The sequence below is a fragment of the Hippocampus bargibanti genome, linkage group LG01 (genome assembly GCF_051943395.1).
Source record: "Hippocampus bargibanti isolate YZ-2025 linkage group LG01, ASM5194339v1, whole genome shotgun sequence".
In the NCBI taxonomy this organism is placed as follows: Eukaryota; Metazoa; Chordata; class Actinopteri; order Syngnathiformes; family Syngnathidae; genus Hippocampus; species Hippocampus bargibanti.
In genome coordinates, this window is record NC_142734.1 from 4,704,063 (window position 1) to 4,717,203 (window position 13,141).

Here is a 13,141-nt window from a genome sequence, read left to right on the forward strand (position 1 = left end):
AGGCAACTATATACAGTAATTCCAATACTGCACCACTGTGTTGTCAGAACTGTTAAATATAAATTAAACAAAACAATTGAAACAATCTTGTATTTTACCGTTACCAACCACTACGAAGCCACGGGTATATCTTTCGTTTTGAAATAACGCTTCTGGTTTTGGATTCAACTCCCAATTTACGCGAAGGTAGAGTACTGTACTTGAGAGAAGTTATTGCTTTGCTTGCTCAATTTACAAACACCTTAACTTACAAACTTTTCGTCTTACAAACGTCAAATTTATGAAAATTCAACCTTATAATAAAGCACTATTTTCATAATACACACCCACCACGGCTGGCGGAGTGATCTTCGGCGGAAGCACACGACCGAACAGCACCAGAGGTTAAGTTACCAACAGTCCTTACGGAAGGTGACTCTCCTTCCATAAGCCATCAACGACCATCAAAAAGGTAAATTAAACTTTATTTTACAGCAGTTTATTTCTTTAATTACAGTCCTCATGCAATTCCCTTTGACCTTCGACCTCCAACGCCATTCCATCAATCATGTAAATAAAGTGACTATGATACAATGCAGTGTATTTCTTTCTTTGCAATACAATAGCACATTTATTATACAGATTAAGGTATGTTGTGTGTAGTTTTAAGGCTTATTTAGTTGAAAAGTATATTCTATGGAAACCCGGGAACAGATTATTCCCATTTTAATGGTTTCCTATGGGAAAAATATGTTTGAGATACACACTTTTCGCCTTACACACTCTGTCTGGGAACCAAGTTCGTAAGTTGAGGTCTCACTCTACTTGATCGTGCCTCATTCGGCCCCCTCATCAGAGCACCTGGTCGCGACCCGTTACCCACTCGCGATCGCAGCCGGTCGCTCGCGTCCTTTTTCGGCAAAACGGCCTCAAAACCCTGATGATAATCGTTCATTTAATTGTTATTCTGCATTTGCCACCACTGCGAATGAGTTCGCTTCAGGGCAACACTACTGGCAAGTCAAAGTGGGCCAGATTGGCCAAACTGGCTTTTGGGAAGCGGGGATACAGGATCATATTGTCATATTTGACGAGGGAAAGCTTCCTACAGAGTGTCCAGAAGGATTAACATTGCTAACTTTCCAAAGCATACCACGGAAAATCGGAATCTAACCGGCCACTCCATTCCATCAAGCCATCAACGACCATCACAAAGGTAAATAAAATGACTTTATTATACAGTAGTTTATTTCTTTAATTATAATACCATAGCACATTTATTATACATAAGGTATATTTTGTGTAGTTTTAAGGCTTAGAAAATTGTTTTATGGGCACCTGGGAACGGATTATTCTCATTTTAATGGTTTCCTATGGGAAATTAATTTTTGGGATACACACTTTTCGCCTTACACACTGTCTGGGAACCAATTAAGTTCGTAAGCGAAGGTATCACTGTATTTTCCAGTGGATGAAACAACAAGAATGTGATCAGAATGATGATCTCTCAAGCTGGAACGCCTGCTGATGCATTTCCTGATGAATCCAGGCAGTTTGTGGCTCTCAATGACCATAAAAACAAGTTCAAAAGTGAGATTCAAGTTCAAAATTCAAGATTAGAAAGGCACTCATCATGCTCACAAGAAGACACTTGGCATTTGATGGGTTTTATCTTGGCTTATAAGCACACATAAAAATAAAATGGCCACTGCTGATTGAAAATAAGGCGTTTTTTTAAAGTGGAAAAAAAAGTATGCAAAATAAATACATGCATGTCTACAGTTTTGTACATCAGTGGTTGTCATCGTGTCCGTACTATGAGGAAAAGTGTCCCGGACATTCTCCGACATCGTGAATGAAGCTCATAGAGCTGTCTCAAAGATGACCAAACTGCGATCTGACCCGTCCGCCTCACCGCAACTCAAATTGGGTCGGCTTCTGCTCTCATAAGCCTGAAAAATATGACAAAGTATACAAAAGTATTGACAAAGTATATAAAACTGATTGAAATCAACCAAAAGCAATTTTTCTCATATAACAACCATTTTAATTCAAGTCAAAGAATTTATTCATACATAAAATAAACATTTTCTATTGTCTGTAGTTGCTGCTTAATCAATCTAGTGTTATTTTGATATAATAAATAATAGTCATAATAATAATAATAATAATAATAATAATAATACATTTCATCTATAAGAGCCTTTCAAAATTCTCAAGGTCTCTGTGGGCGAGCAGCGGCAGGCACACATGCCAGCCTTCACTCAACCCGGAATAACTCAAATAGATAGAAAGCTAGCTAGCTAGCCTATAGATAGCCAGCTACATAGCTAGCTAATAGCTAGCAACTTTAGTGTCCTCGCAGGTCAAGATGGCAGACGATAATTAAAACCTTTGAAACAAAATGAAAAACTTTTAATTGCTGATTAACTAAATTTGTTTCTTTCACTATTGCAGTGTCTGAAACTCAAATTAGTGGACGACTCTGAAAAGTTGCCGGCCCGGCCATAAAGTTGCCTGCCTGATTTATCACAACTTCAAACACATAAAGACGTCTAATCGCCAAAAAAAAGAAGTACCAAACACAAATGCTCCCTTGCCTAATTTATGGGAACTATAGCTTGCTGAGGATTTTGCTCCAGTTGTCGTTTGTCGTCAAGGTGTACAATGCAACGTTGTGTTGTCTGCTCAAAGCAATGTGGACTCCATTTTCTCAGCGGCTTTCAAAACTCTGAAGTACACATTTCAGTCAGGGTGTAGTCCGAAGCAAAACAAACGTTCGTCTGGCAATTTGCATACTCGGCACCGGCAGCCAATCGGAAGCCTGCTTCGAACTACACCCTGACTGAAAAGTGTACTTCAGAGTTTTGAAAGCCGCTGAGAAAGTGGAGTCCACGTAGCTTGTAGCGTTTTTGTTTGTGGCTTTTGCTTTATTGAATAAAAAAAACGGTTGATTTGAAAAAAAAAAAAATAAAAAATCGCTGTTTTCTCTTGAAGAAGTTGTCGGCCGTCCGGGCTGAGACGTTTTGAAAGTTGTACGCCCGACGTAATAGTTGTATGCCCCGGGCCACCGGGCAGACGCTATTTCAAACACTGACTATTGTAACAGAAGTCATATGTGGCGCAGATCATGTAGCGATATGCGCTAATCATAATAGACTTGCGGAGTTACAATTTGGCTGTCAAAATGCGTCAATGGCGCAAGGGCCGGATGCATCAATGAAAATGCACGGCAACATCCCACAGATACTCGCCTTTTTAGCTGCCTCCAGCAGTGCCGCGGCTTCCTGCTTGCCGGTCTGCTGCACCATTTTCCCAAAAATAGAAGAGGGATCCAGGAGAAGCGTGTATGGCTCATCGTACCCGTGGATTCTGCCTGCATCTAAAACCTGAAGCCACGCGCGTCAGTACGTTGTGCCGAGTGTGGGATAAAGAATGAGTGAATATGATTGAAAGAGGCAGCACCAGGATGCGATCGCTGTCTATGATGGTGTTGAGGCGGTGGGCGATGGTGAGCACGGTGCATTCCTGGAACTTGTCCCGGATAGTTTTCTGGATCAGTTCATCTGTCCTGCAAACACAATTGCAATGAGTGTGAAACTGTGGTCCGTTGCAGTCTGCCAAGCTTTTTTTTTTGTTTTGTTCTTGTTTTGACTTCAAGAGGGCGCCGTGAGAGTGGCTCCCTTTACAGTCGCTCCTGTATTTTTGTTTTTCTACTTCTTTCCCTTCCCTCTTACTTTCATCACTTTGCTAGTGTGAAAGGTAAATTTCTCCCCTAAGACTAATAAAAGCGAATCCAATGCAATCCAGTTTTGCTCCCATGTGTGAGTCATATGCTAGAAACCTTATATGAAAAACAGTAATTTTCGCATGTGTTGAAAATGAAATCTCCTAAAATGAAATGTCTGCTTTGAATAATTAATTCATTCATAATAATTAACTCATTCATTGCCACACGGTGTGCAAAAATGTGTCCACTCCAGTGCCAGGGTTTTTGTCATTGTCACTTGAATTCCAGGACCCACAGAATATTTACTTTTAGGACTACCTAAACATTCAATGCAGCGTAAGAAACCTTACACTCTCTTCTTTCATCAGAAAAAAAGATAATTCCTAAATCATATGGGTCTGGAGTTATATGAGATAAAATGAGGGCGGCTATCCAAAATACCCATGGCAGCCGTTAGAAAAAAAACGCAGGAATTGGCCGGATCGTTGCATGTATGTCTCTCACTCCTCACACCACTATCCTCGTTCATAGTCTTGTCACCTCCTGGATTGACTATTGCAATTCACTTCCCTTTGGTGTCCCTCAGAAACCTCTCCACAAACTTCAACTCATCCATAATTCTTCAGCCCGGATCATCACTAGAACCTCATCCTTTCACCACATCACCCCCGTCCTCCAAGAGCGCCACTGGCTCGCCGTCAAATATAGAATCAACTTTAAAATTCTTCTTTATACATTTAAAGCTATCCATAACCTTGCCCCCCATACCTATCTGACCTTCTTCAAGTTCTCTCAGATCCTCTTCCTCCCTCCACCTCTGTGTGCCCCCTCTGCCCGTCTCAGCACAATGGGGGACAGAGATTTCAGCTGGTCTGCCCCCAAACTCTGGAACTCACTTCCTCCCAACATTCGTAACATCAATTCTCTTCCCACCTTCAAATCCCATCTCAAAACCCACCTATTTAAAATTGCATTTTCTGCATGACCAGCGCTTTATCGGCACCCAAACAAGAAAAAAAACCAAAATCCGAACAAATTCGGGAATGCCGCTTGACGTCATATTTTCAATTCCTGAATAAATTTGTGAATGGCAGTAAATAAGTAAATTGAAATATGCTGATCGGAGTAGTGTTGCCAAAGCTCGGTACAATACACACGTTTTAGTGTCAGTGGCCACCCCCCCTTTTGGAAATTTGTCTTACTATGGATTACCTGGGGTCTACGTTGGCAGTGGCCTCATCAATAATGAGGATGCGGTTCTTCCTCAGGATGGCTCTGGCCAGACACACCAGCTGCCTTTGGCCCACGCTGAAGTTGGAGCCAGACTCAGCCAGAACAGTTTCCAGTTTTGCAGGAAGTTCTTCGACCACACCCTTCAATTGGACCTGTAAAGCACAGAGGAAACAATCTCGTTAGGGTTAGGGTTGGGAAAAAATGGCTTCGATGATGTGTTATTCTGCATGATTGCATTTGTTTGCATGCACAGAACCTCTTGAAGTGCATTCCAGAGCTCCTCCTCGGAGTGTTGGTTGAAAGGGTCGAGGTTTTTTCTCATGGAGCCTGTGAACAGCACTGGGTCCTGAACCGAAGACAAGAGAACAGACACAAATACAGTGATACCTCAACTTACAAACACCTTATCTTACAAACTTTTCGTCTTACAAACGTCAAATTTATGAAAATTAAACCTTATAATAAGCACTGTTTTCATAATACACACCCACCACGGCTGGTGGAGTGATCTTCGGCGGAAGCACACGACCGAACAGCACCAGAGGTTAAGTTACCAACAGTCCTTATGGAAGGTGACTCTCCTTCCATAAGCCATCAACGACCATCAAAAAGGTAAATAAAACTTTATTTTACAGCACAGTTTATTTCTTTAATTACAGTCGTCATGTAATGCGCCTCTCTTTCCAAACAGCAATTCCCTTTGACCTCCAATGCCATTCCATCAAGCCATCAATGACCATCACAAATGTAAATAAAGTGACTTTATGATACAATGCAGTGTATTTCTTTCATTACAATACAATAGCACATTTATTATACTAGAATAAGGTATGTTGTGTGTAGTTTTAAGGCTTATTTAGTTGAAAAGAATATTTTATGGAAAGCCGGGAACGGATTATTCCCATTTTAATGGTTTCCTATGGGTTTTTTTTTTTGAGATACACACTTTTCGCCTTAGACATTCTGTCTGGGAACCAATTAAGTTCGTAAGTTGAGGTCTCACTGTATGCAGTACCGTATTTTCTGGTGTTCCCTTGTGGAAAGGAAAAAAAACATTGCCAGAGGCCATGGCCAGCACTTTATCGGCACCCAAACATGAATAAACAAAACCCGAACAAATTCGAGAATGGGGCTCGACGTCATATTTCCAATTCCCAAATCAATTTGTGAATCGCATTGACTGAGTTAAAATCCTAAACTATCATCAGTCGCCTGACATCTAATTCAAGCAAAGATGTCGGCTGCCATCTACCTGAGGAATGATGGACATCCTCTGACGAATGTCATGAAGGCCCAGCTCAGAAGTCAACACGCCATCGATGTAGATCTTTCCTTCGGGTTCAGCCAGGCGGAATAGGGCTGACACCAGGGAGCTTTTCCCAGCACCTGTCCGACCCACGATGCCCACCTGACATCAGGAATGAACATCAAGACCGGTTTTTTAATCAATCACGGATACGGTGAGGTGACAATCAGATCTCTGACCTTCTCTTTGGGATGGAATGTCACTTTCAAGTTGTCCAAAACTCGGGGACCATCATCGCTGTAGGAAAAACTGAGCCCGTCAAGAGTCACCAGACCTTTGCTGGGCCAACCAGGGGGAGGTCGCTTTTTGGTTTCCCAGGGGGCTTCACTCTCCAGTTCTGTATATTCCATCACCCGTTCCACCGATGTCATCTGTTAGCAGGTTGACCGTAATTCACCGAAAGACTTGAACAATTCTTTTCATTCACTTCTACGATAGTGAGAAATGAGTGGAGCATTTCCAGTAAATTCCAAGAGTTTCTGATCAATTGCAATGGGAGGTTAAGCTGGGAAATTTATATTTGATGGGAGTTCCCTGTTCTCCATTATTATTACAGTCAGACCTCAACTTACAAACTTAATTGGTTCCCAGACAGAGTGTGTAAGGCGAAAAGTGTGTATCTAAAAAAAAAAAAAATCCCATAGGAAACCATTAAAATGGGAATAATCCGTTCCCGGGTTTCCATAAAATATACTTTTCAACTAAATAAGCCTTAAAATTACACACAACATACCTTAATCTGTGTATAATAAATGTGCTATTGTATTGTAATGAAAGAAATACACTGCATTGTATCATAAAGTCGCTTTATTTACATTTGTGATGGTCATTTATGGCTTGATGGAATGGCGTTGGAGGTCGAAGGTCAAAGGGAATTGCTGTTTGGAGAGGCGCATTACATGAGGACTGTAATTAAAGAAATAAACTGTGCTGTAAAATAAAGTTTTATTTACCTTTTTGATGGTCGTTTATGGCTTATGGAAGGAGAGTCACCTTCCATAAGGACTGTTGGTAACTTAACCTCTGGTGCTGTTCGGTCGTGTGCTTCCGCCGAAGATCACTCCGCCAGCCGTGGTGAGTGTGTATTGTGAAAATCGTGCTTATTAAAAGTTTTAATTTTCATAAATTTGACGTTTGTAAGACGAAAAGTTTGTAAGTTAAGGTGTTTGTAAGTTGAGGTCTCACTGTATATATAAGAGAACCCTAGCCGCATACCAGATTCTCCACCTCAGCGCTCTGCCGGACCCCCCACTGGAACATGCCCATCAGAGTGATGGAGTAACTCAAAGCCAAACCCACGGAACCGGCGTCCAGTTCTGATAGGATAAACACAATTCACAGAGTCTTTCATCCCACCGTCTCACACAATAGCCTGCCTGGCTGTATTCGGGTGGAAGACTTCCTTACGGTCACGGAGCAGCAGGCAGCCAAAGGTGGTGATTGTCACAAAGATGGAGCACATGCCATCAAGGCGTACGGCAAACCAGCGAGACGTGGTCAGGAAAAGAAACCACGCCGCTGTTTCGGGAACACGAGTTACAATAGTCATTGTTTGTCTCATCAACAAACAACGGGTCTGTTCTCAAACAACCTGAGTGCAGATCCTGATGGGCGTCAAAGGCCTTTTGGAAGCGACCTTCTGCTCTGAAGGCTCGAATAGTCCACAAGCCCTGCAGAGAGGAAGACAGGTGCGAGAAAACTGGACTCCGAGCTGCGTGAGAGGAGGGGAGCTCATCTTAACACAGTTTCAGAAACACAAATGTACACATATTGAGAGACTATGTCGGACACTCACTTGTGGATTCCAGACGTTTGATGTCTCTGGAAGTCTCCAGGAAGTAGCGCCGTAGGAAGAGGAAAATAATAAGTAGTGGGAGCACAGGAAGGAGAATCCAGGGGATCACACCCACCGCAACTGCAACCACTCCGAGGATTTGGAGAAAAACCTGACGACAAAGAATGCCGCTCGAATCAACCTAACATGACTCATTCACTGCCAGTGTTTTTGTCATTGTCACTCAAATTCCAGGACCCACACAATATTGACTTTTAGGACTACATAAACATTCAAAACCGTGTTAGAAACCTGATAGCGAATAGACAGAATAGAAGTTATCATATTTAAAAGTTTCCTGCTTTGTTGGCAGAACACAAGGCCCACAATGGAAGCACAGAAAATCTGAGGTCAATCTAACACACACCCTGCTAAACTGTCATCCTCATGTAGGAGATCTGGCCTTGGACTAATTTACGACTTGGTCAACTCCTTCAAGAAAGCTCCAGGACTCCAGGAAGAGGTCATTAGCCCGGTTACAAATCTATCGGTTCAGGGAAAGGACAACCAATTAAAATGTCTACATTATGTTGTTTTATAGTTGTTGGTGCTTGGGACTGTTTTACTAATGTATCACTTAAAGGACAACCGACGTCACTTTTTTGTTTCTGAACTTATCCGAAAAACGTTTTATAGCATCTAAAATACCCAAAACACACAGTATGATATTTTTTGTCAAATGCAAAACACCAATAAAAATGACTTAAAGTGTCCAAAATCTGCAAAAAATTGAGCTGCGAATTGGGCATTTTCAGAAAGTCCCGCCCCCAGTTCGTGACGTCACGCCAAGACGTCTTGCATTGCTGGAGAATCAAAACAACGGCTTCAGATTCAGACAATATGCTTTCTTGTTACATATCCAGTTATGAATATGATTCAAATACTTCTGAAGAGGAAAGCATACATGTTTGCAATTGATTAAAAAAGTCCTTCCGTGTCATTTTGAGGCATCTGGACTGCAATGTAGCGTCCCAGAAAAGAGGCAGAAAATGGCGACCAAGCTCCCTGTGAGGAATTAATCAGCCCGTTTCAACAGGCTGATACATTCCCTATATGGAGCTTGGTCGCCCTCTTCTGGATCTTTTTGGTGCAACATGACGTTTTCAGACCAAACAAGCACAGTAAAATGCATTGACGTGATGGAAGGACTGCTACAATGTGTCCTATTTTTCGGTCAGGGGCGTTCCTTCAGTGACGTCACGTACGGACTCGTCACCAACTCAAAAACAAGACTTCTGGAATATTCAGCGCGAGTCTTAAAATGTAAAATATAGCTATATGCGGTGGAATCTTTGTAAAATACGCTCAGTAGAAGTCATTTGAAGCCATTTTACAAATTATGGACACAACTTGTCCGGAGACGTCGGTTGTCCTTTAAGTGTGTACTTATTTTTTTCAATGAGGTGATGCAAACTGTGAGAGGCCTGTTTACAAAATGTATTGGTCCACAAAGGAATTTCATCACTAGATAATTAGCGACGGGGTTTCCATATAAATGCTTGATTGTTAACTATTTCATACCTGAATGAAGTCAACAAAGGTCCATGGCATGATGGAATCCAATTGGCCGATGTCCTTGGAAAAACGGTTTAAAACTCTGCCTGAAATCAAACAGGACACAAAAGCCGCATTAAGAACAAGCAGTAGAGTTTTGTAGATACGGTCCCTCTTGTCAGTTTTTTTTTACAAGGTATACTTTTCAACTACACACTTAGGGCTGTGAAGTGAACTGACATATCTTGCCTTTCCTGCCGACGCAAGCCTCAATTAGTAAATTTGGGAATTTCCCGCCAGCAATACGACATACAGGCTGACAGTTGTGGTGCACTGAGTCTTCCTTTTGACACACCCCAGGCACACATGACGGTTTCATAGCAAAGAGTAAACTTTACGCCTGCTGGTACCATAATGGGGCAGGAGGTTTAAGGTGATTTTTGTTGAATTTGATCAAACTTAGAGCAAGGACCTATCAGAGCAGAGGTCTGGCACTGCTACTTCTGTCCATTAGGGATATATATAGGGCCAGAGTTACCAGCACAACTTTAGTTTGCTGATGAAGCTCTTCGGATGGGGAGCGAAATGTCTGACACCTTCAAAGAAGTACAGATGATGGCTGTAGAAACCTTTTCATCAATACTCCTTCTGAGCAATCGACCCATGTGAGGGACGGACTTGCCCTCACACTCTCATCAACCTACAAACAGTATTATTCTCTTGCTCATTGACACTTACTCACCAATGGGGTTGATGTCAAAGAAGCGCACATGGGTGCGAAGGATGGCGTTAAACATGCTGTTGTGTAGGGCCTGTGTACTTCTCACCAGTATGTTGAACATCAACAAAGTCCTCACAAAACCAAAAATGACGGTGGCTGCGGTCAAACCTGTGAAACGGAGAGTACCACGTTGTAGTTTGGCAACGTGCTTGAGTGCAAAAAGCTGAATCTGTCGTGTACAGGTCAGGTCACCTCCATATATGCCCAAGTAGAATTCAAGTTCCAGCTCGTTGTACACTTGGGTGACATTGTGTTCCACGGTGCTGTTGATCTCCAGTTGGTCTTGCTCGTTAGCCCTGATGACATCAGCCACATATGACCACATTATCATTGCAGCTTTGCTAACTTTCTCACTTAAAATGTGTCAGTGACTGTGCGGTGAATTGGTTTAGAATCTAGATGTATGATTGACGTTATGTACAAAGGTCCACCTTTGCTTGTGTGAATGCCAAGCAGTCCCAGTTGTTTTATTGATTGTTGAAATGTGATTTTTATACAAGAATGTTGTTATGGAATGTTGGCTGTGTACTGGTACCCAGCTCAGAGTGTACTCACACCTAACTAGCCAAGGACAGCTGGGATTGGCACCCACAAGCCCACGACACTCGTATAGATAAGCGATTGGGAAAACGGGTGAATGAATGGACTTTTTACAAAGCACATGAGAATGAAAGTCTAAATTGACTTTGACATATGTGAAACCGAAAACAGTTCTGAGTCAAGACGCTACGCACCTTACGAACAAGATACTAAGTTGAATTTTGTAAAGTTTGTAAGGTGAATTTGTTTATAAATTGCTTCAGTGCTATATTTTGTATGGAATAAATGTATAAGTCAACACTGAACAGGGAAGTATACAACATAGACGTAAAATAAATTCACACATGCTGTAGTACGATGACATAAAACCATGGGTCTTCAGTCAGCTATTACTGAAGCTGCTGGCACGTAATTACTGCAGCCAGCAGCCATTACTTTGTGTTATGCATCGCCTCCTCCTGGAGCGTCAACTGAGAGGAGGGATTTACTCCCCGCCTACATAAACTCTACACAGCCTATCGTAAGCGAGCTCGGCAACTTGTCTTTTTACATTAACCAAATACGCAATTCCATTCATTTGGAGTATCTCATTTGTTTGTACCTGAATTTGTATTGGCACGAGCACTGGTTGGTATTCATGTGAAGTGGAATGATTAGACATGCAACATCGATCAGTGTTTGTGTATTTGCATGGTACCGATAGCAAATCCAGATTCAGATGTCTGTTGAGAAGTAAACTCGCAAAGCCTTTCACAAAATTTCCAAAAAACTAACAAAAACAAATAAATCCACGCTGGGAAGGTGTGGACCTTCAACTTACCAGTAAGCCAGCCACCAGTCCTGCATAATGTACGCCACCTGCAAAATGTTGTGTTCGTGTTTCATTGCATTTCAGACATACCCATTTTCAGATTTTTGTAAACTACTCTTAAGTCATTCCAGACTGCGTAACCTTTTCAGAGTCACGAGCAGGGCTTGACTTGAACATTTTTTTGGCTCACAGGGCACTGTGGCAAGAGGTTTTCCCAGAGTTATTTGGCGCTCAGCATTTTCACTAGCAAGAATTTTGTTGTTGAAGGTATTATGCAACAAACATCCGCATTCCGTAGAACAGGTCAAATCATTCCTTTACGGTTCAGACGACCCGCAGAGCTCAATGGCAGGAGACAAAGGGATTGTAGCACAACTACACTGTTTACACTGTTTATCTTTCTTGAAGAGTTACCAAAGATGATAATATTGGATATCAGGACACCAGCCATTAGGAAAACAAATATGTTGGGGTTCAAAAGATCAAGCCTTCAGCCATGTTGGTCATGTGACATTCAACATAAAGCGGGTTATGTTAAAGCTGACTATGACACATAGTATAGCGATGAAAAGGTTTCTTCAGCTGTCATCTGTACCACTTTGAAGGTGTCGGACGTTTCGCTTCTCATCCAAGAGGCTTAATCAGCGAACTAAAATTTTTGCTGGTAGCTCTGGCCCAATGTATATATCCCTAATGTCCAAAGATGGCGGTGCCAGACCTCTGCTCTGATAAGTCCCTGCTCTAAGGTTGGGGGAGCAGTGGACTACTCCCTGAAGCTAAGCTGATTACGTCTTTATTTCTGTCAAAATACCTCTAATGTTCTATGCCTGGCTCTGATTGCCCCATTAGCTCTGGTATCACCTCATCAGCATACTATTCTTAATTTAGTTTGCTGCTAGCCATATCCCCCACGTTTTAACCAGTGTTAGGAATCCTCATTCGTCCGTCGTGCTTCTTAAGACGGCTTTAGTCAATAACAAACAGATAATCAAGTAAAATTGTGTCTCCAAAGGCTTTAGCCTTTTCACCCCCACAATCCCCTAGATCAGGGGTGTCAACGTCATTTTTTGCCGCGGGCCACATTGTAGTTATGGTTTCCTCTCGAGGGCCGTTATGAATTTGGGGAACCCATTAGAATGTTTAAATCCCTTCAAATGTTACATATAGAGCACACAGCAAATTAATGAATAACTTGTTTTCAAATCTGAAGTCAAGAATAATGACTTTTATTGTGGTTGACATCCAAAAATATGAAATTTTGGCTCAGATTTTAGCAATCATCATGGAATTTAACAAGTTTGATTTGCTTTCGCGGGCCGAAAAAAATGATGTGGCGGGCCAGATTTGGCCCGCGGGCCTTGACTTTGACACCTGTGCCCTAGATGAAAGGGCTAACCTAGACACAATATGCAAAGAGAATATGCAAAGAGAAA

At 41.9% G+C, this 13,141-nt stretch overlaps 1 protein-coding gene across 1 annotated transcript in view; it reads right to left on the minus strand.

Annotated features, from left to right (window-relative positions):
* Positions 1–504: 504 nt before the first annotated feature.
* abcc4 (ATP binding cassette subfamily C member 4 (PEL blood group)) overlaps positions 505–13,141 on the minus strand; it is a 30,793-nt gene continuing 18,156 nt past the window's right edge. Inside the window, exons 17-31 of the mRNA XM_088991278.1 lie at positions 11,718–11,755; positions 10,550–10,653; positions 10,319–10,465; positions 9,604–9,683; positions 8,044–8,194; positions 7,840–7,959; positions 7,656–7,766; positions 7,464–7,564; positions 6,428–6,619; positions 6,195–6,350; positions 5,199–5,288; positions 4,922–5,094; positions 3,445–3,550; positions 3,234–3,368; positions 505–1,931 (exon numbers count right to left, since the gene is read on the minus strand). Of these exons, the coding sequence (XP_088847404.1) occupies positions 1,842–1,931; positions 3,234–3,368; positions 3,445–3,550; positions 4,922–5,094; positions 5,199–5,288; positions 6,195–6,350; positions 6,428–6,619; positions 7,464–7,564; positions 7,656–7,766; positions 7,840–7,959; positions 8,044–8,194; positions 9,604–9,683; positions 10,319–10,465; positions 10,550–10,653; positions 11,718–11,755 (1,794 nt within the window). The 3' untranslated portion in view covers positions 505–1,841. The remainder of the gene's footprint in view (positions 1,932–3,233; positions 3,369–3,444; positions 3,551–4,921; positions 5,095–5,198; positions 5,289–6,194; positions 6,351–6,427; positions 6,620–7,463; positions 7,565–7,655; positions 7,767–7,839; positions 7,960–8,043; positions 8,195–9,603; positions 9,684–10,318; positions 10,466–10,549; positions 10,654–11,717; positions 11,756–13,141) is intronic.